The 24,254-nt window shown below is 40.4% G+C and overlaps 1 protein-coding gene across 1 annotated transcript in view; it reads right to left on the bottom strand.

Annotated features, from left to right (window-relative positions):
* Positions 1 to 24,254, bottom strand: part of SGIP1 (SH3GL interacting endocytic adaptor 1) — a 195,654-nt gene that overhangs the window by 158,159 nt on the left and 13,241 nt on the right. Inside the window, exons 2-3 of the mRNA XM_059727918.1 lie at positions 23,429 to 23,546; positions 22,988 to 23,032 (exon numbers count right to left, since the gene is read on the bottom strand). Coding sequence (XP_059583901.1) covers positions 22,988 to 22,997 — 10 coding nt within the window. The 5' untranslated portion in view covers positions 22,998 to 23,032; positions 23,429 to 23,546. The remainder of the gene's footprint in view (positions 1 to 22,987; positions 23,033 to 23,428; positions 23,547 to 24,254) is intronic.

Here is a 24,254-nt window from a genome sequence, read left to right as displayed (position 1 = left end):
GCCAGATCATTATTGTTTAATACAATCAATGAAGGAAATGATAGAGGTGTTTGGAGGTTCCTCTTGTAAATAAAAATAAAACCATCTCCAAAATAAAATAATTTTACAGAAATTTAGTTACTACACTTGAAAATTGTACTGGTTAGTTCTCTCTCTCTCTCTCTCTTTTTTTTTTTTAAGTCCTATACCTAGTCAAATCAATAAAGTCTTGTATTTGAATCACCTGTGTTCAGATCACAATAGGCAGAGCTAGATTTCTGTAACGAAAATTTTGTTTTTTCTAAAATCAGCAGATAACTGAGTGGAACTTCCCAACCCTCTGACTTGACCCCTAAAGCCAATTTGTTAATCATGGCTTTGTTGTTTAAAAAAAAAAAATATAGAACAATCTGCAAATATTTTCCATCAAGAACTCTTCAGGAGCTAATAGGAAGATATTAAGCTCAATTAATATAGCTTTTGCCCTTGATACAGATCAAATAGGAAATCCTGTGGCATTAGGCCTTCTGACATTTTCAGAATGAAAGTCAGTCCTTAGGCAGGCCAGAAGGATCACCTACAGGAGGTTAATTGCTTTGATATGCCAAAACGTACAAAAAAGCAATTGTTAAAATAAATGATTTACAGTACTGTTAAATGTCTACAGTACAGTAGGCTGACTGCATAATTCTCACTTCCTAATATTTGCATTAGCTCTATATACTTTATATCAAGCTATGTTAAAATCAATATAATTTCAGTCTACTGAAAACTTAAAGCTAAATATAATGGTTGAAAGATTATCTGAAGTGATCGAACAAAGCAGTTTAAGATAATTATATAGCTAACCATTAATGTTTCTTGTAGCTCTTGTACAAGCGCATATTTTTACTTTGCTAGACTCCAAGACGCTGACAATATTTTACCTTTCAAATCCAGTCTGTAAACTTCTATATTATGCACGTTTTATTACACATTTAAAACAGAGAGCACGCATGTGTGCATGCACTACGGGCGAATACGCTGTATGTGTACAAACATAATTTATAGTTTTTCCACAGAAAATACAGAAAGACAGAGAGACTACAGTGAAACTGGTTAGAGGGAATCATTGGCACCATGTAATGGCACCTCAGCCTAGCCCTCTACATGCTAGCTCCAGAAACCAGTATAGCTGTGTTAGTATGGTGCTGGCACCTGGGCTAATTAGTTCTGCCTCAGAATTCAGGATTTCTCTGCCCAGTGCTTGCTTTGTCCCATACAGCCTTACCCAGTCACACTTTTGCATTTTACTGGTAATTGTTTTATAAAACTATTGTGGATTGCATTCTGATAGACTTGATATTTTGACAGACAACTCTATAGACCATGTCCTCTGTTGCAGTTGTAGTTGCAAGTGTCAACAGGGAATTGTCACAGAGTGCATGGATTTCTACTAGTGTCCTATGTATCCAAATATTCATATTTTGGAATAGAACATAACACTACTATTGATAAAGATCTCACATGACACAAAGATGGGGGAATGGAAAATTATGAAGTGGTTAGGTCAGAGAGATGGGGCAAATCAGAATGGCTTGCTAAACTGGGTGCAAATACATAGCACCCTTTTATATGTGGACAAGTCTAAGATCCTATCTACAAAGACTATAAAAATCTATCCTTACACACAGTACCATACCAAAGATGGAGAAATTGGCATAGTAATCCCAGGTCCTGACTTTGGGTGGAGAGAAAGAGAGAACAAAAACAACTGCTGCTGGCCAGCTCCTGCCACTATTGCCACCAGCTGCCTTTGTCCAGGGCATAGCCTCTGCTTGCACAGGATGGGGGACTATCTTGGGATACAATGACTCTAAAAAGAAAAAAAGAAAGATGTGGGATCATTGTGAAAATAAGATGAATGCAAACTCACTGGGTGGCACCATGTCTTAGAAAGGTAATGAGAACCTGGGATGATAAATTGGGGAATAACTAAGAGGAAGAGAAAGGTTAAATTACCTTTGCCTCTTGACTAGCGCAACTGCTGTAGTGTCTATTCCTGGTGTCCACACTTCCAGATAGGACTTAAAAAAATGAAACATATTCCAGGAATAGCTAGAAGAATTATTATAGGATTGGAAAACATGACTTGTAGTGACAGCCTCCAAGAGTTTAATTTAGTTAGATTAGCAATAAAGTTAAGAAGTGACTTAATCATGGTTGAATTTAGACAAATTCAGACAAGAAATAAAAGGTACATATTTTTAATAATGGGACAGTTAATCCCCAGTTAATATGGTGCAATTTTAATAGCAGAGTTAGTAATCCCAATTTAATAGGAGGGGCAGATTATCCAGAGGTGGTAGTTAAATACTACTTTACACAGCTGTAAATTGTACTAATAATATTTACATTTTTAGCAAATAACAAAACACCTACACATATCATACCCATGAGAGAAGCCAAAATGTTATAACCATTCAATGAATTAAAGATCAATGTTTGGGATTTCTGAGCTAGAACAAGCAAAGAGAAAAAGAGGAGAAATGGGAAGTTAATGGAATTTCTTAATTGTCAGATTTTCTATGTGATGGGCGAGGATAGCACAACCCTGAACAAAGCTGGCTTGGAGAGTGGGAGAGGAACTGGACAGGAAACTAGGTTAACAACTCAAAATAAGCCAGGTTATAATGAAGCGCTGTGATCACCCTTGGCTTTGTGGTAGTCTATGTTAAGTAAATAGACGGTCTCAATCCAATCCCTAGCACCCAGTGAACTATATCACAAAATCTCAAAACCCTAGTGCCAAGTGGCTTCCCCAAAAGTCTGATTTAATGTGCAAGGACATTGAACCACACTCCTTCAAAATTTAAGTGTGTGCTAGATAAACCAAGGTTGTAGATCCACTGGAGGGAAAATGAAAGCTTCTGTAGTGTCAATAGCTGACCAAATAGGGGAACAGCAAGCTGGAAGAGCTTCTAATACCTCTGTTGTTGATTAGTGCAATTGCTATGGTATAGTTGTAGTGCCCATGCTTCAAGAAGCAAGGTCAAGTGGAGAGAATTCCAAGCAGTCATGAAAGTTATGAAGGGTTGGAAAACTGAGGACTTCCAGTGCCAGAAATGTACAGGGGGAAGAACTGTTTTCAGATGGACTGTCCATGAAATCAGCCTCAGGTTGAAGTAGAGTCCAGCACAGTGGATCTATAGTATAATGCCCAGACACACAAAGGAAATAAAATTCAAGTGCTATCCCAACCTTAAGGCTTAATGACCTATTTCTATGGGCTGAAATGAAATCTTAAAGTTTTCACAGCAGCTGAATGAGAGTCACTTGATTAAAACCAATTAAAGCTTGGGAGTTTATTCAATCAACACCTTTGAATTATATTACCATATATATTTTTAAAGGCCCATAGAGGAAGCAAAACCAATGTGGGATTCAATAACTAGGATTTTTCCCATTAACAGAATAGGTGGAGAGTATCAGTTAATATGAACAATAGAGCTGCAATTAAATTTTTATTCTTTAATGCAGTAAATATTTAAAGAACATTTAAGATCATGCAAATATAAATTGTTCCTCATCTTTAATTCACACACTCCAATAATGTAATTGTATAAATGGCTTATGGCCTGCTTTCAGTGAAGATTAGATTTTATATAAACTCTTACAGTGCTGTACAAGTCAAAGGAGTCCATTTCCAGGCCCCAACTCCGCAAAGACAAGTAAAATTCCCCATTATTATTCTTACTAACTTGGGATTTAAATACAGATTGTGGCTTGTTAGTCATTGCTGAAATATACATTTATCGTGTGTGTGTGTGTGTGTGTGTGTGTGTGTGTGTTTTAAAGATTGCTGTGTTATTTGCAAAGGTAGCCAGTAATAGTGTAGAACAGAATGTCTTCCTCAAATGGCTTTTAGTTAGGATATTATTGGTCTGGCCTGTTGACTAGTTCATTATCTGAGACTACACTAATGAGTAATATAACTCTTTCCCTGTGAAGGTCTCACAGCTTTATTTTACAAATATTAAGACTCACAATATCACTGTGGAATAAATAAATATCATTTTATAAATCAGGGAACTGGTTGTGGGGTGGGGGGGCAGGGAAGATATTAAATGACTAGCCTGTACCAGAAGCTGGAGCAAAAAACTAGGAATGTAACCCAGGGTCATGTCTAAATGAACACATGAGTACGTTCCCCCAGGGACAAGGAGTAGCGGCCTGTATTTGGGCCGCTGCTACTTGTCCCCACAAAATGCCCCTGGATGTGCACTCTGGTATGCGGCAAATTGCCCCGCATGGGGTAGGGGAGGCTGGGACCAGCATCTGGGTTGGCCCTAGCAGCCTTGCCTTGAGTCATGGGGGCCTGCCAGGGCTGCAGCAGCAGAAACCTGGGCACGTGGAACCTGGCCAGCAGCCCAAGCATGACTCTGGCCAGCCAGTCTCTAGTTTCAGGCAGCACACACTGCAGCCACATGCACCACCCACTTTTTTTTTTTTTTAACTTAAAAAAAATATATTTTTTCTTTTTAGTGAGTTTTTTTGTTTTGTTTGTTTTTAAAATACTGGGATTTTCCAGTATCTGATTTTGGCTCCAAATCTGCAGCATGGAGAACCTTTTCATATGTGTGTTTCATGGTGCCTCAAAAGTCTTAGAGGTGCCGCAGAGTACATGTGTGCGCTCATCTGGATGTGCCCCAGGAGTCCTGGTTCCCAGATCCATAACTGATGCGAGACAAAGTGTGGTTTAGGGATTAAAATAAACATGTCCTTTTACAACAGATTAAAGTCCCAACCTGATAGCTGGCGAGGGCCATCATGACATTGTTTGGCCCATCAGCTGTGATGTTGCTGATTTGGATGTGAAACTAGGCAAATGTGTGTGTTGAAAGGTAATATTTATGCTAGGAGGAGGACTTGGATGATTTAAAGCCAGAAAACATGCACAAAACCTTCTAGGAAAAATAACTAACAACTCCAAGTAACTAAGAGAAGCCATGGCTAACCGCTGCGCAGAAATTTTCCATTGGGACGCAGTTTTTGCAGCTGAGTTGAGCTCCTGATCGGCAGATTGCTGAAGAACAGCAACATGCTGGGTTTTATTCGGCCTGTTTTCTAATGAGTGGTTTGCTGCACACCATGCATTTAACAGACACCCACCTACATTATTTGCTGCACACCAATATTTCCATGAAAGGAATGCTGCAAACCTTTCATTTCCTTTTCAATGCCTTTAACATTACTTGAGAAGTTACACAATAGTGGGCCTGTATTCTTCTCGGCAGTAGTCATAACCAATAAGAGCTTCTGTGTTACAGCCTAGCTCCCAAAGACAACTGCTTAAAACCAGTCATACATGCTGCAGACTTACAGTTTACTCAACTCTTAACCCCCTAGCTGCAGGACACAGCAAGAGCTAGTTTCTTTGTGAAAAGAGGGGCCAGGCAGCTTGGCTCCAGCACAACTGAGCCCTTTGCTGCCTTCATTTTGTGACTGAAGACATGTGCTGCAATTCCCAGCAGCTAATTTTTTAGGGGGGAAAAAAAGGTACATGTTGTATATAAGGAAGTGTGGTAATTTAAGGAGACAGATCTTTTAATGAAGAATTTTAAAATTGAATTAAATTGAATATTTATATTTTTTCAGTAGAATGCCAGAAGTGTCCAGAGATTTAGATATTTTTAATTGTTTGTAATGCAAAACACTTGTATTTCAAGTACCAATTCTACATCCATGTACCCTGCACCTTCCTGCAGCACCACAGGCTCCACATTTCTATTTATTTAGACTTTGACTACTTGATACAAAAATAGCCTCACTGATCATGTTCACACAAACATGGACATTTGTTTCCCCAGGATCTCCTTGGGTCAGCCCCCTCCCCTTCCACACAGCATGGAGAACACCTGAAGGTGTAGTGTTTGGTACTGAAGACAGGTCTGCGGTGCCACCTACTGCACAGCCATGCTCATCTGGATGCGGCCACTGATGCTACAGAAGCTCTCAACAAAACATTTAGAAGTACAGACGAAAATAGAAACAGACATAGTAACTATCCCAAGAGGAAGCAAAGCCATGAAATGGGGGCGGAGGGGGAAGGGGAAGGGAGGGAGGGACATGAATGGAAAAATCACCTCTCCACAAAATAACAGTCAAGGCCCACTTATCAACTCTCACTACTATCCAACCCTACTTTTCAACTGACTCTTTAATGAATAAGTGTGGGGGTAATGGAGCTTGGAGTGGAGTGGATTTTGAAGACCAATAGACTTAGGTTGTATGGAACAAAGGGGAGAAATTGAAGATATTTTACTTCTAATACCACTAAGAGTAATGATCATCATAAAAGGGCTTATCTAGGAGAGCATTACTTTTAACAGAGATACTTCTTTATAGTACAGTTCGGTTACTTTTCGAATGACCAGATATAACCACAGTGGCCAAATGGCAGTTCGTGAGCCCCATGCGGCTCACCGGCATCGTACTTGTGGCTCTCTGGAAATTGGCCAAAGCCCCACCCACCTCTTCCCGAGGTGGCTTCAGGGGATGGCACAGCCTGGCACCAGCCACTGCTCTGGCTTTCCCCATGGGGAGCATGCCCTGAGCCTGCCCTCCTCCCTCCTTCTCTCGCCGGGGCAGCTTGGCAGTGTAGGGGGGTCGTGGTCACCTCCACTCTGGGTCACTCAGCACCCCCCCCTCTGGCTCTTGAAGTGGAGGATTGGGCGTGGCTCCTAGGTGAGTGGGATGTGGGTGAGTAACTCTGGCCACCCCTGAAATATAGTATTTATAGTATAATGGGATGTTGCACCCAGAAGAACATGGTACAGGTACCTTCCTCCTCCTCTTAATATTTTATGATTGCCTTCTATTTCATTTTTAACTTGTATACCAAATCGTAAAACAGTGGATGCCTATACACATGCTCCCATGGAGGTGGAGGGGGTCCATTTTAATTAGGAGTGGCTCTCGGGATCCACTCTAATTAAAACACCTGCAGCATTTGATGTATTCAGTTTCCTGTGCTTCAAAATGGCAGTGTTGGTGCTTTAACTGCCCCTACCACCATTTTGAAATGCGGGATATTTAATACATGAGACTCTGCAGCAAGCTGGAGTGTTTTGATTAAAATGCTGCAGTAGACTCAATTAATTGAGTCTGCTCCAACTTGTTCTAATCAAAATGCATTGGAGCACATGTAAAAGTGCCCCTTATGTTTATTATCGTGAATATCTGTAGCAACTGTTAATTTATGGGTAAGAGCTGAAGACTTAGCACCAAGAGAACTGAATTTTCTTCCCAAGTACATTGAAAAAAATTAATGAACCTCTTTATGTTTCCATTTTTCCAAAAGTAGAGTTAAAAGCATAATACTGAATGATTGGAGATACTTAGATGAAAGGAGTTACATAAACATAAAAAGCATATTGAATTTTTAAAACTCAACACTGAGTTAATCAATATGATGCTGTATGTAAAAGAAGGCTAAGGAGAAATTTGATAGCAGTATTCAAATACCTAAAGGATCATTATAGAGAGGATGGAGAGGGGCTTTTCTCTGTGGCCACAGGGGACAGGACTAGGAGCAGGGGAAATTTAGGTTGGAGCTTAGGTGGAGCTTTCTTATTATGAGGTTGGTCAAGCAATGGAACAAGCTACCCAAGGAACCTGCAGAATCTCCATCCTTGAAAGTTTTCAAGAGCTGGTTAGACAGATATTTGTCTGTTTAGTCACTGAAGGATGATCTTGCTGCCTTGAGCAGGGGGCTATATTAGAGGATTTCATAAGATCCCTTCCAGCCCTAATTTCCTATGATCCTATAATGTAATATAAACAAAGCCATATTTTTTATGTTCTGTACCAAAGCCAAAACCGAAAGGGGGAAAAAAAAAAAAAAACTTCAACAAACCCTCATAGACATATTTAAAAAAAATAATCTACTGTATTTACAAGGCAAACACACAAAGGCACTTCCTAATGTGTGGACAATCCAGGGGTTAAGAGTTCTCAGAGCTGCCTAAAATTAATGTCAGGGCCTTGTTACATGATGAGTTGGGGTGACTCCTGGATCTCTTTACACCTGGATTGTCCACACCTGAAACTAGCTTTAAGCACTCATTATGTGGCTCAAAGTGATGCCACTCCAGGGCAGGATTATCTGTGATCCATGCTACCTAGCCCATGTTACACTAAGGTGTAACCACTGTAGCCACATCCACAAGCAAGCAGGGGGGAACCCAAGAGGCAGCCCAGAGTTGGGGGGGGGGGCAGGCAGGGAATTCAGTCCTCCAGGCCCCTGCTGGCCTGAACATGCCACTATTCCCAACTTGAGCTAGCACTAACACCCATCAACAACAATTGTGTGGCTCATAGCGTAACATGTTACAAGGCTCTAACAAAAGTGACAAATCCCCACCAGAATACTGTATACGTTATGGAAGGATTATTTTACTTGGAATGATGTATTGAATAAGAGTTCTTTGGTGATAGCAGTTAATCCCTAGGGGACATATTTATTAATGAGCAGTCATATTAATGGATCAAAAAACTGTAAATGCAAATAAAGTATAAAAGTTAAAAGGGGAAAGTTACCTATTAGCTGAGATCAATACAATTCCTTTCTGGCGTGTATCATTAACCACTTCTTACGTGGGCACAACCTTGATCAGCTCCAACAACATTCTCTTCTGCATACAAACTTCAGGACATGACTATTTACCATTTCAATGGGTATGTTAAGTCCCAAAATGTAAGAACAAGATAAATTAAAATTTTAAGAGCCATCTAGGTAAGTATTAACTGATGGTGTACAGTGATGCCAGCCAAGACAACATGGTTTTTGAAGGCTTATGGAAAGGTTTCAATGTTTTATAAGTGTTGTCACATGATGCCTTGGTCTATTTTCTCTTTCAATGGATACAAAATCTGAAGGGGATGCCATCCACATACTTAAGACGAGAATTTGTGAAGAAATCTGCTTTCAAAGATTGCACTGGGGAAAGGATGTGGTAATCGTTGTATGAATTGTAGGAGAATAGGGGTAATCTTTGAAGTTCTTTTAAGAAAAGTACAAAACAATTGAACTATCAACGTGTGCACATATATATACACCCACACACACACGGGGTTAAAAGCACAGTTATTCATACTTAATCGGATGTTCATTAATTGGGCATAGTAGTAGGGTTCATCTTTACCGATTTCACATTCTGCTTTTACAGAATTGACATCTTAAAGGTTCCTATGTCAGAATATCTTAAATATTAATTTCAGACATGTGACAGTTGCAGATAGGTATTGGAGAAAAAGCTATGAAATGTTGCCTGCTGCAATCAAACAGTTTTAAATGGCTTCCAAATTCCTTCTTAACAGGATACTGCTCTTCCTTTATTCAGTCTATTTCAAACCTCTAAAACATTATCTCAACACATCCCACGCTCAAGGACATAAATCTCAAGTGGATGTTTTAAGCTCCCTGCAGCATGTAGGTGGAGGATTTAGGAGAATTTTTTTCTCTCAATAAAAAAAAAAAAAGGCCCTGTAGTGATATTTTTTCAGAAAGCCATGGGCAGTCAGATGCTAACCCTGAAAGAAGTTTCCCCTCTCCAGAAAAGCCATTGTTGCCTACACCAAAAACTTTATCACACATCTAGAAAGACACCTTGGTGAGGATAATAAAAATCATCAATTACCAAGAAAAGTGTAACTGAGGAAAACTGCAAGGTGAAACCCCCCCCCCCAAGCAATCTTTAGAACATTAAAAAAGGTTTATCAAAAATATGTATTCACACTCTTCCCTCTCCCCTATTTTCCAATTAATTTGGAGTGTAAAAAAGTGGCCAAAAAAATTCAAAGCATCTCGAGAGTTTCCTTTATTATACTTTTTATTAAAATAAATAAAAACCTAATCTCAAGGGTCTGGGAGGTTCTGCAAATTTATCACGTTCTGTTTGCTGCTGCTTCTCTCTTCCCATCTGCTAGTTTTCTGAAGGGCATTCCTGCCAAGATCTCCAAGAAACCTTTTACACAACTCAGAGCACAGGTTCAACACATTTTGTCACATTTGGATGCAAGCGAATTTTCACAGGGGGAAATCTCACAAATATCGTTTAGAGAATCTCTCTCACTTCATCTATTAAGCCTTTTCTTACTTTTTCTGCACGCAACAAAATGGCCAAAAGCCCTTTTCTTTTGTTTCATGCAGTATACTCCACCACAGTTCTTTGAAATGTGGTAGTGAAATCCTTCCTTGTCTGTTGTATTTAAGGGAGCCACCAATTTGAGCCATTGCCCCATAACGGTAATTTTATGAAGAAATTGGCTTCAACTCCTCTTGCTTCAAAAGGCCACTAGACCTAGTGATGTCATGACTACCAATACTAAGAAGTGATATCTTAAAATATGACACAATTGAAATGAGATCCTAAATATTTGCTAAGGCTTTAAAAACAATGTTGTTTTTCCATGTAGACCATGAGGAGCACACTTCGTCATCTGGAGGAGTAGGTAGAACGCAGAGAAAGCAGAAGCTACTGGGCCCCTCGGCCAAGAAAACAACATATAAAAGGTCAGGATGTTTTCTTGAAACAAAGAGCTTCCAAGCAACGCGCACACACACACGTTTAGCTGTCAGTCAACCCCTTGTGAACTGAAAGCAGGGAGATTTTACACAATTATAGTTACGTAGCATTTGGCAAAATACTATGGCTAGTAGAATTTGCATGACATAATGATGGCATTACATACCTGCTCCACACACACAAAAAGGAAGAAACTGCTAAATACTATCTTAGTTGTCCTTTCAGGTCCCTTTGTTCACAGCGTCTACCGTGTGTACTCTGTTCATCTCTCCAGAAGCGGAGAGAGAAAAAATTATTGGGGGGGGGGCTAAGCGTGTGCGTGCATGCGCACAAACCTTCCACCCTCCCCCCCTGCAGGTAAGTCTGTGAGGGAAGGGGAAATGGCTGGGGGGGGTGGGCAGATTGAGGCCCACCCATGGTGAGGGTGGGAGTGGGGCAGGGGCAGTGGCAAGCAGAGCCCCAACCGGGTTGGGCGGCAGGACAAACAGAGCCCGGCTGGCTCATCCAGGGGTGTCGGAGGCTGCTTCTGCTGCGCGTACCCTGGCAGAGGCCTGGTAGGCATGCTTCCCTCCCCATCTATTTGTGGGGTGGAGGCTGCTGCTGCCATGTGGTGCACCCTGCTCCCCTGAGAGCCACGCAATGCTACGTATTTCCCACTGTGGGGCAGGCAGGGGGTGCGGCACAGTTCAGTGGCAGCACTGTGCCAGTGCCAGGGCAGCTGCAGCAGGGAGCAAAGCACAGCACACAGAGGCAAATTGCCCCCATCCCATGCACAGATGGGGGGTGGCATGTGCCTCCCAGGTCCCCGTCAGGGCACACACACTGCATCCCTGGACAAACTGCCCAGGCCCTCACTGTCCCACCACTCAGCCCAGCCAGGGCCTCCCCCCTCTCCCTTCCTCACTGCCAGGGCCCTGATCATGCCCCCCCTTCCCCTCACAGAACAGATTGATACTTGGCTGCTATGCTGGGCAGCCAGTGATTCACACACCAGGCTGCAATCCTGCCTGCACATGCACCCCTCCCCAGCCCTGCTGCAGCCGCCTGAGGCTGGGCTGCCTTGTGGCCCTACCTGCTGCCCTGCGTTTGCGGGGGATGAGCCCCATTAGCTCCAGCCTTCCACTACCTATGCACGTCTCTAAAATTCAGTTCAACCAGTGAGTGCAGGAAGAACTCTGGGCTTCCAAAAACAAAAGAAATGACAGTTTCTGATACTCAGCTAATGAAGGGGAAAAAGCATGCATTACTAAAACACAACCTGTAAATGACATTAATTTTACAGAGGAAAAAGGAAAACCACCACAAAGAGCCCCCAACCTAAGTTTCAAAGGTTTATACTTGAATTTCCAGGAGCTCTGATATAACACACAGTTTCTTTACAGAGATGGAAACATGCAATATTTTGATCTAGGCATAGGTTTGAGTTGTTTTTTTCTAAAAAGGTGACTGAATATGGGATGTGTGTCTTTTTCTAGAGTGGAAGAAGATAAACTAAGTTTATTTGCTTTGGTAACAGCATTGGTTGTGTCAGTTCATAATCTGGTGTGTATCTGCTTCTTTCCACAACAGAAGGATGTTAACAAATCACAGGAGCTCTTTTCTTTGAGTTGTTTAATTTCTGGAAGCAGTTTATTATCTTCTGCCACTTCTCACTGGTAGCAGTCAGAGCAATTTCATTATGCTTTTCTGTGCATCTGCTGAAGTAGTGCTTGGCAATAGGGTAGTTAATCATCAACTAAGGGATCTATGAGTTGGCTAGAAATCTGTAATCACTCATGACATGTGAGGGGTTTTTCAAGTAGAAGGGATTACATACACAACACTGAGAACGTTTCCTAATGCCAAATACAAAGCCACCACAAAGACAGTTAGCCCTTGGAACCATAAAAAGACGAAATAAATGGAATAACATAACAAAGTTCAAATGCCTGTGTCACTAATATGCAGGCAAGTTATTCTGTACTGGAAAGAGTAAGATGTCACAGATGAAATTCAATACAACTGAGTGAAATCAAGAGTGGTTTTGCAAGAACAGGGATGGCTTGGATGTTTCATGGACCTCAAGATAAAAAGGTTTAGATAAGTGGTGCTATGTCACTTCACCTCTGGTATGCATGGGTGCCAAGATATGAAAGCTATAAATACAGACCTCAGGCAAGGAAGGAAAGAAAACACATATGGAAACAAACACATGGGAGGAAGAAAAACTTCTGCAAAAGCAGAAGAAACTTCCTGCATTTTTTGAGGAAGAAAAATGAAGAACAAAAAAAAAAAAAGTTCAGAAAACAAATAAGCAAGCTCAGCCCACAAGAGTATGATGATGATATAGATCAGGGCTGACCAATATCTGGGCAACTGGGGGCCACACGCAGAGTGGGCTGCAGATCCAGGGCTGCCCCGCTGAGCTTCCCCAAGCCCCCACTGCTGCACACTACCCAACTTCCCACACACCATCATGCATGTAACCCAGCCCCCCCTTGCTGCATAGGCAGCTTCTGCAATGAAAGCAGCCCAGCTCCCCCTTGTCAATCACTCAGCACCCCCACCCCCTCCGGCATGTAATACAAGAGGTCCACCTGCAGCATGTGCCATGGTCAACCTGGCTCCTTTGCACTGTACTGCCCTACCCCCAGGAACAGGGGCAGGAACCAGAAGCGGGTAGGAGAGCCTGAAGACCCTGGCCATTGCTGCTGCAAGAGCAGTGGGTAGAGCAGCAGCTGGGTAGGAGTCTGTGGGCTGCATATTAACCCCTCATGGGCTGCTTGCAGCTTGTGAGCCACCAGTTGGATAGCCTGATATAGGTGGTTATGCACTGCTCCATTGTGCCTTATAACTCCACTTCCCTTATTGGCTCTGCATTTTAGTGATAATCTATTGGATGTACTATTTTAGCTATGAACAATGTGCAGCCTGCATGTCGCAGGCAGACCTAGGAGAGCTTGCAGCAAGCATAAAGCATACTGTATTTGTGTTTGTGAACTATCGCTTCCCTATATGACCATGTAGGCTGTGACAACTAAAATGTCCGTTGCAGTTATGGGTTTCTGTTGCATACAGTGCAGAGTCATTTAGCCAGATTCTGAGCTCACAGTGGTACTATTCTTCACTAGCTCTGCTGGAAGCAAGTCAGTTGGTTCAGCTGGGTGTAAATGAGAATGTAATGATAACTGCTTTCCTTATCAACTTGGTGCCAAGTTCCCTATTGTTCCAGATCTGTAAGCAATAGGTTATTCTCAAGCAATTGGTTCAATTCTATTGACTTCAGTGGACACGAGCCAAATCATACAAGTGCAGAATTTGCCTCTGAAACTTTAAGGGATGTATTCACTTCCCTCCTTTCTCTAAGTATATTAATGTAAAAATGGGGTTTTATTATAAAAGAGCTGTTCTTTGAAATTTAGCATCTGTGAAAGTGGTGTACTTGGTAGCCTGAGACAAAAGACCTACAAAAAACTAGAACTCTTGGTTCCAGAATTTTACCTTTTATTAGACCAACTGGAAAATCACAAGAAAATTATCCTTTTCTGCAAGCTTTCGGCATCAAGCTTTCGGGATTAATTGTCTTTTTCTGCAAGCTTTCTTTGGACCCAAAAGCTTGCAGAAAAGGACAATTCTCTATCCAGTTGGTCTAATAAAAGGTATCATTCTGGAACCAAGAGTTCTAGTTTTTTGCATCTGTGAAATGCATTCAATTTTTTTTTTAAAGTGTCGTCTTGTGATGGCTGCAAGGCCATAAGTGTAAAAATCTGGAGCTGTAACCATTTTACACATTAAATGCTCAAACAAGGCCAGTCCTTCCCATTCTTAGTATTAAATAAAAATCAGTCATTGACCAAATTGTAGTAGAGTTTAACATTTTTAATGTAATAAAGAAAATATGGGGACCAGTTCTACATATTGCTAAGTTAACTGGATAAAACCAAATTCCATTATGTTGCACGCAAATAATGTATTCAGTTAGTAAAAGCAAATTCTACATCATCATATGGTTTAGTTTTTCTTTTTGTATTAGTTTAAATTCACAAAAGCTGTTTTAGTAAGATGGAAGTACGCAAAAAATGTTGAATGCAACAGAGCGTTGCCAAGAAATAGAAACATTTTCATGTAACATCACCCTAAAGATAGAAGAGATAGCTGAAGGTATTTGGTTTCTATTCTTAGGCCTATATGATTCAAGTGCAGTGGCACCTGGCTAATTCATACATTCTGTAATCCATAAAAATGCAAAACTGCTGGTTTCAATTATAAACACACAATTCTTTTCCCAGCTTTTATGCAACTCCTTACATCTTTTCACATGATTAAAAAACAACCCTGGGGATAGATTACTTCAGAGGAAATAGAATCACAAAGCTTGCATCTAGGTCAGACTTATCAGATTTATACTACAGCACAGGGCCAATTGGTCCAGCTAACTAAAAAATAGTCTGTGCAATCCTGCATATGGTTTGCATGGACAGGTATCTATGCTGTCATGAGCACTGCCATGTTTGCTGTCTCTCCTGTAATTACAATTCCACCCCTGAAAATTGTATTTCTGTTAATGACACCAAAATATATGATTTCTATTAAAAGAGAGTCCATGAATACGCAGGAAATATTCAGGAGCAGCAAGTATTTTTAATGTCCCACTATAAGAAGGGAGGTAGTTTGTCATTGTGCGCACATTTTACAAAATATAAGTCTTTCAGGAACAGATTAAGGCAAATGCAAACTACATATTTCCTTTCTGCCTTTACTATTTTCTTATCACCAAGCTGCAGGTGTCTTCAAGTATTATGATCACTAGGGGTCTGTCGGTGAACATTAAATGCTTTGTAGCTGGAAAAAAATACTCTCTTCGCATTCTGAAATGCCATGGGAGGGGAAGAAGTGGAAGGGGAAAAGGCAAGAGTGGAGGTATCTGACCAGTTTTTCATTACTGAGGAAGGATTTTTTTCTTCCATCTTTGGCTCCACACTAAGCATGTAGTGTCCCTTGCCTGGTTACCAACCTTTAATTAAACATTAGACACATTCTACACACAGTCTTACCAAGACTGTACTTCATGTGGTTCTACACCTGTACAAATCTGGGATGTGTTGCCATGGAAACAGAATGGTGCAGACATAAAAATTCAAAAATAAAAATTTTGTCTGACTTTCCAACCAAGTTGGCCAGAACATGTAGAAATGACACAGGAAATCCTATTCTTGACTTTTCATTTCAAACCTTCACATTTTCAAAATGGGCCACTTGTTTCGCTGCCGTCAATTTGTGGACATCTTATTTAAGACACCCTGGGCCGGTTTTCCCAAAAGTTCTGAGCATTAATGTTAGTTGAAGCCAAGGGGAGCTGCAGGTGCTCAGAACATCTGGAAATAAAATGCTTCATATCTCAAGGCAAGCACCCTACAATAAAGGAATTTTTTTAAAAGTCTCAACAGCTGTTTTCAAAAGTGTAGCTGCAAAAAAATGCAGGAATATGGTCTTTGTGGTAAAGAGCTGGGCTGGGACATAGGCAATCAAGGTTTGAGCCCGGTCTGTGTCGAAGCATCTTGCATGATTTGGGGCTAACCAATCACCTTAGTCACCCATGAAATGGGAATAACATTTTCCTCCTTTGTAAGGGGATAATCTCGGTAGTATTTAAGTGGCACTGGGTGCTACTGCAGATTCGCTGCGAGGTAATTTATTATTCATACTATTTTTCTCACTTATTAGGTTCTAAAAGTGAGTCATATATTGTCTAGACCAGCTTTAGTACCACGAACAGGCATAACATTTCCCAGATTAACTCAGAACAGTGGCCAAGAAAATCCATTATCCTGAAGACCCAGCCCCTTCTCCTTCAGAGCATCACAAAGTTTTCCTAGAGAAAGAAAGAAACCACTGCTGTTTAATTTCAACCACAGGTCTTCAATATTAAAAAACTTTTGAGATGTAAGGTAAGGAAATAAAGGTACAATAACAACCCCAATTTGGCTGAAGCAGAGAATACACTACAAGGAAAATACTATCCATTTGGATTTTACACTGTCCGCTACATTACCTCAAGCTTTAACTTTGCTGTCTTGCCTGAAGGACAAACAGTAGGATTTGCTGCACTACGCTTGCTAGTATCACCACATCCATCCTTCCAGGAGCACTGCAAACTTCAAATATTTTGCTGCCTTAATATTTAGGTTTAAGTCATCCATCTAGGCGGATTAAAATCAGCAGCATGTGGACACAACACTTAATTGAACCAGTAAGAGAACTGCCAGACACAGACTAAAGCTATGCACAAACATTTTTGAACCATTCCCTTCTCTCCCTTAATATCAAGTTTACAAAAGAATTACAACATTAGTCAAATACACTAGTATTATGTACTCACTTATCCGAGCACTAAAGATCAATGTGAAGTTATTCAATAAACTGCCTTCACAATTAACCATGTTGGGACCAGGAATAGAAATTCTCCTGAGCCAGTCCTGCTAGGACCCACTTTAATCGTTAGCTCACAAATAGGTTCTCCTGATGCACCACACTGTGCCTTTGAAATGCATCAAATCTTCCAACCTGTAATATTTTCTTAGGAAGAAGACAATCTCTAGTCCATTAGAAGGGTTTTATTATGTACCTTTCTCCTAAACACTTAGATTTGTTTTGTTCTAGTTTTGCTCTAAATTTGTTCAGCTGGAAAATTAAGACCAAATGTTTCCTGAATGTTCATTAATTCTGTATACCTCAATCTTTGACCAATTGACTCAACACACTTTGTCCAACTCCCAGAGGTGCTAAGAATCTGTGATTTCCCACAAGATGACCAAGAGTTGCATCTGGGCAACACCTCAAAGGACCAAGTTCCACATTCACATCCAAGAGGCTCTGCGTAAAAAAAAAAAAAAAATTGCAGGTTTGAAAAAAAGCCTAACTTCCAGTGTGTCTCAGCCTTTCCATTTGACCATCTGTGTCCCTCCTCATGAGCCTGTGCACTGCATTATCCTTGCAGGCAAGGCCAAAGGGATGTGCATCCACAAGGTAGGAAAGGAGACCACGGAGAAGAGGATCTGAAGCTACTCTACCACATACGCAAAGAACTCCCAGGGCATGAATAACGGTGTTTAAAAACCAGCACTTTCTTCTGTATGACAGAAAACAGATTCTCTGACAAATAACCGGGCTAGTGATAGGGGTCAGTATTTTGATGTGGAGAGAAACAAAAAACACTAACAAAAGGATTCAGATCATGTATGTTAGAGGCGGTCAGCAAGCTGGCTTTGCCTTATTTTATGGAATAAGTTTACTCCAGATGGGATATTTTACACCAGGAAGTATGCCATTTCCCTGTGAACACATACAGCTGGACCTCATCCAAATAATCGTATTAACATACTACACCCCATCACATTTTTTTGTTCAAACATACTTCTAGGTTTATACTGGACTCTATGAAGAACATCAAACCAAATAAATAAGCCTGGCTTGCTTTTGTCTAAGGATTTTTTAAAAATGAAACCTACATTTTAGGTCAAACTTTACCTGATAATTGATGCCCAAAGTGTTCTGGTAACAAGAATGCTGAATACATTTGACCCTAGGGATGGGATATCTGGAACAGCAATATCATCACCACTCTAGAAACCTGTTTCAATCCAGCTGTAAACCCAAAATTCTAGAGTGAGCAGAGGTACTAAATATATTTTTCTCTACTGTCCTTTCTCAAAGGATAAGGTTTGGAGCCACTAATCCATTCCAGATACTGCTTTGCTATCAGTTTGAACTGTAACCACGTGTTTCACAAATGGTTTGGGGAACCTTGGTCACATGTTCGCAAGGAGCGAAGTTGTTTATTACCATTTACAAAGTGGTTTAAAAAACAGCAGGATATTGATATGCGCACAACAACTCAAAATGATATAAAGAGACTGCACAGATTCAATGCCAGATTACAAAGGAAGAAAGTCTTTGCTTGGAATACTTAATGCCTGATGCATCTTCTGCAATTGTAATATCTTCATATAAGATCTTTAAAAAAGATTAAAAAAAAGTGCAGTTACAACAGTGGTGAAGAGTATGGCCTCTTGACACTTCATTAAAGATGGACATGAGCCACGAAGTCTAGATCCAGACCTGGTCCCGAACCTTCCCAGAATTTAGGGGGCTACAAGCTGCACTTTTTGGAGCATAAGCTATAATAATTTTAAATGTATACTTATACATAACATTTTAAAAACTGATAGCGTAACTCCTATCAGGTTGATCACTGGCAAGTTAAGGAGAAAAACAAACAACCCTTACATGGCATCATGAATAATTGTAAATGTTATTGTTACAAATTATCCAGCCTCTTTGTGAGCCAGAACCATTTCATTGGTTACCACTAGTCAAACAAAATACTTGGAACCACTGCTTGGGCACATACAAACATTTCACCACAGGTCGCTAGTTGCAGTTCAGGTCCTACTACAATCTCCTGGACTTCCTGGTGTGACATGCTGCCAGCGGTACAGACAAAACCTGGCTTCCAAGCTTACCTTGGGAAAACTAGAAAAAGTATTAAAAATTTTTTCTTTTCCAGGAAGCATTTTCATAAATATTATACCCGCATAAAATTGGCATGTTGAAGATTCAGGCAGGCAGCAAATAAAAGCCCCATTCACTGAAACCAGGCTATCTAAAGTACAGTGAAACCATCATTCTTGATTTTCTTTTCTATAAGCAAAGGAAAGATGTTACCAATCACTGTTAGCAGCCATCAGTTCTAGCTCTAGATCAGTGGGAGACAACCTTTTTGGCAGGCATGCCATAAATTAGCCCTACACCCTTCCCGAGTGCCACTCTAATCCCCTTTCCCTGCCCAATCAGCTGCTCTGCTTTATGCTCCCTGCCCAGTCTGTTGCTCTATCTGCTACTGTGTTGCCATGGTCCTTCCAATCTAGTTTTCCAATTTCTGACAGCTGCCAGTACCATAGGAAAATGCAAAAACCCTGTAGTAGGCAATACTGTCAGCAAGTTAGTCCATAAATTTTTTCCTAAACCCTCTGCAGTTAGTTATGTCCTGAAACACAGTGCTTAATAATCCCTATGAAAAAAGTTACCCAGTCTAATGCAACTGTAGAGGCTCCATAGAGCTGTCCTTTTGAACCCTAATAAGCTATTGGCCTCAATTACACATTGTGGCAGCAAGTTCCATAAGTTAATTAAGCTTTGTATAAAATGCTTTCAATGCAGCTGAAAGGCAATGAACTAAGAATAAATAGAAAAGAAGCCTCTTGTTTTGTAATATGCTTGTATGTTTACTCCAATTATGCTGTAAAATAGGATTATTTGGGTAAGGGTTGTAGGATCAGGTCCGCTGTCACACCGAACTGCTAAATAACTATCTATGATATCTGTAACTACTATGCAAAATACTGTTCCTGAGCTAAAATTTCATACCTGCTTTATAGTCAGTTGGATACAAAAAGTAGCTGTGTCACATGATACATTTCTGTTATAAGTCTTCTCTCTCAGTACTTTAAACCTGCCTGAGATCAATAAGGCTTTCCAAGGCAAGGCCTGTCATTTTCTACAACGGAGTGCTACCTAGCACAAATAGGTCTTTGACCTGCTTGGCCTCTAGACAACAAGCAATGCACACGTTAAATAATAATTAATGGTGTGCACTCCCACATGGTGTTCAGGATGCATTTACCTCTGTCAGTCTAAGCATTTCAGGGCTGGTATTCAGGGTGCACTCAGTGCGAGAGGGCTCTCTGAAGACACAGCTGCCACGCTGGGATTTTGGGGTTGCTTTTGAGGGTGTTGACTATGACTGCTAAGCACACAGTGAAATGCATACTTTTCCTTGTAGATTTTAAAAATTGACTTTATCATATCTCCAAGACATTTCAAAATTAAATACATTTGATTAAATTCAATACAAGGTTCTCCCTCTTTTCCAATAAGCAAAAAAAAAAGGGGGGGGGGGGGGGGAGGTCCAACCAGATATCTGAGTTTCAGGAGAGGACTCAGATACTGTACCAAACAGGAAGAAGGAAAAGAATTTACACAGCTAACAACACTAGCTTCAATAATATTTAAATCTAGGGACTATTACCCAAGTGCTCATCTACATTTATTTTGGATGAAAAATACTCTGTTTCATTTCTGTTTCTAGTCAATTCCTCTTGCAAGTTCTCACATAGAAATCCAGCATTTTGGTGTTGTGGAGGCACATCCCTCTTAAAGACTTCAAAATAACTTTTAAAAATAGGATCCATATCACTCTGTACAGCTTTTACAAAGGCTTGTTTTAAATAAAGCCTGAAATTTCAGGTTAAATATGTGGTGAAAGCAAATGTAAAAAACATATCAGTAGCAAGAAGTGAATCTCTGCAAAATGACAGTCTTCTGAAGTAGGATTTTGATTGTGAAAAATTTTCCACAAATAGAACTACTTTTAAGTCTTTAAAAATTAAATCAAATGTGTTAATAATTTCATCTGCTAATTCAATTTTCATGCTTCCTTTCTAGGATCCCAAATGCATTAAGATAATTGAGAAACATGTTAAGCAATTTAATAAGTCACAAACACCAGACATGGAAAATTTGGTTAGATTTGTTCCCCAACCCCAACAGAAGCATTTTCTGCTCTATAGTAATAACAAATTTATTATGATGTTTTCTTTGAGGTACGCAAGGTAGCAATCTAAGATGCATCTTGCAAATCCATAGCAATGCTATCCATAAAGCTCAATGCACGCCTTTGTTTAATTCCACACTTTACTTGAGGCAATACTTTGATAAGCTTATCATCATGCACTGAACTGACATTCTGTGATGACACAACAGACAACACTGCAAGGGGAATCAAGGATTTACATTAGTGATGTATCATCTCTCTGGAACACACTTTAGGAATTTTATTCATTAGACAAATATCCAGAAGGGAAAAGCCCCCCAAATGACAGGACTTGCTAAACAGTATCAGGAATTAAATCTCTTTTGGATAGGGCTAGATATACCTTTGCAAAATAAAATGATTAAAGTGATTTAACAAGACAGAAAGGAATTAAATTGAATTCAGAGCAATTTGTTCCAGCATATTTAAGTTTTAGATCATTAATGAATGTATGTGTTTTTAAAACTTATTCCTAATGCTAGTTTATAGTTATACTGTATATATGGATTAAATAGCATATAAAGTCCTTTTAGGATTAGAAAGCAATAATCTTAATTCTTGTAATAGCTAAACAACAACAAAAAGGTAATGGAACAGAAAAGTATTCACACATGCAAATAAATTTGCATAGTAGCATCCAATTTCTGTACATTTCAAAAGATTATGTACATGTTTTAAATCAACACTAGAGGTCTTTGTTCAATATGCAGCATAACTATTTTCATGGCTGATTGAAACACTATAATAGTCTGTAGTCTATATAGTTCAATAGAGGGTGGATTCAAAATTCTGCCTGTCATCTTTGAAAAGGCCAGTATTTTTGCATCACTGCATAGTGTGAAAATGAGAAGAATGGCAGTCTCTCTATATTTGCCTGTGTATATCCTGGTCACATTATGGTATGCAGTCCCTTCCGGTTATCATCCTAGAGACTATTAAACGCGATTAAGAAGGTGATCTTATTGGCTATAAAATATCTGCTGTATGTTTTTAGAAAGCTCCTTTTCTCAATCTCCCACTCAACAGGACAAGATACAAATTTACATATGGCTGGAAAAATGGAACAGGTTTAAATATGTTCAGGAAACATCAGGAGGCTTTTGCCATATATGACCAGATTTGCATCCTTCGACCATTTCCAAGAACTACCTTATTTCACCCAGCAGGCCACATTTCATTCCAATGAACCCCAACCAAAATAACTAAATAAATCCCACCCCCCCAGCATCCAGGGACATTACATGAATAAGTCCTCTTCTAATGCATTTGCTCCCACACAAGCTATTACGATACACAGCCTTAGAACCAGACTGTAGAAGAACAAAATCCCATCTCAACAGCTTAAAGAACACCATGGAATTACATCCTTGAATAATGTCAAATTCAGGAAGTGAGTTTCCATGTAAATGACTTATTAAAGGTTAGTCAAAGGATTTTGATGCAGACTACCCTATATTTACTCTGAGCACATTCATTTTATGCTTAAGATACTGCTATGCTACCATGAATCACTGGATACTTCCGTTCCATCATCCTGAGGAGAGCAGGTTAAGTAGAAATTTGGCAATCCTCAGCAGCAAACACAGGACCAGGGATGTGAATGCAATAGTCTAACAAGCTGTATATTATACCCTAATTTGCAACACGCAAGTTTTGAAAAGCTTCAGACAGGATTTTTAGAGGGGGACCCCCCACAAACTGCATGCAATTCGTACCCAAGCTAAGCTTCAGCACGCTTTCCCCTCATTCCCACATACCCGGCATTTAAAACGCTCAGAAACCTGCAAGAGATGCTCAGAAAATTACCTACCTTCCATCATGGTGGCAGAATTGCATTCCTCAATTTCCAAGGAGCCTGAAAAATGCAGGAGAATACGATTCCAGTTACCAGATGCTTAATGTAAGCCCTTAAAATAAATGTCTGAGATCCCTGATTTGTACAGCTGCCAGAGCAACATTGACAGGGGAGGGAGAAGGGGGGAAAAAAGTGCTAAGGCAAAAGACAGGCCATGGATGTTGCTGTGTCTGTATCACCTAGAGGATCACAGAAGGATGCTGAGAGAGAAAGGGAGAGAGAGCGAGTGCCGGCTTAGCTCACACGCCTGCCAGTATCTCAGCCAATCCCTCCAGCTCTGTACCTTGTCACATGGTAGCCTGCTTGCATCTCCTGACACAATACCCCTCGAGAACACAAGAACCTATTTCCCATTTTTCCCCCCACTTTCACCAAATGCATTACCCCTTTTCGTACCTTGTGACGCACTTCCCCTTTCTATAATCCTATTGCAGCAGCTGGGTGAACAAGATTAATTCTCAGGCACTGTCAGATTAGGAGGAGGCTCTGCCACGAAACGTGCACGTAAACAGGACTGCAGAAAAAAAAAATTTAATATTAAGCCTGAATAAATAGCCAGAGATTACATTATCTGCATGCAGCTCTCTAGTCACAATTCGATTCGAATAATGTCACTATGTTCAGAGTGTCAGGTTCTGTAGAGTGCCAAAATCAGAGAGGCTGTAAGCTTGGCTTCACATTTGTGTCTGCTGATCCCTTTGCTCTCCCTCAGCCATTCAAGAGAAAATCAATTGGACTGACGTCACATCATAAACAATTATCCCCAAAAGGATGATGCAGAAGAAATTTTACCCGTACCGCCTTCACGAGAGCCTAGGAATTAATTTCGCATGAAGAGCATCAGAGCCAAAGGGCAGGGAATTGCCATTAAAAAGAGGAAACAAAAGACACATGAGGGAGTGGGGCTCTCAGATCAGACTGGAAATGCATGAGAATTTCAGTGGCAGGGTGAGGGAAGGCAGGAGGGAAAAAAAAACAAAGCTATGGGCAGCAGATTGCAGCTATTTAGCATGCACTACCCTAAAAACAAAACACAACCTCAATTAGCTTCTGCTCTAGCAGCTACCAGTGACATTTCTGAGGCACTCTCACACAGAGAATACTACAATTAACCAGGTTTTCTTCCTTCCAACCATGCTGTTGTCTTCCTGCTACTGGATTCAGCATGAGACTGATACTGTAAACCGGGAAAGCGTTCTCAGTCACGGACACAAACTGCTAC

The sequence above is a fragment of the Alligator mississippiensis genome, chromosome 5 (assembly GCF_030867095.1).
Source record: "Alligator mississippiensis isolate rAllMis1 chromosome 5, rAllMis1, whole genome shotgun sequence".
NCBI lineage: Eukaryota > Metazoa > Chordata > Crocodylia > Alligatoridae > Alligator > Alligator mississippiensis.
This window is presented reverse-complemented; position numbering and strand designations above follow the sequence as displayed.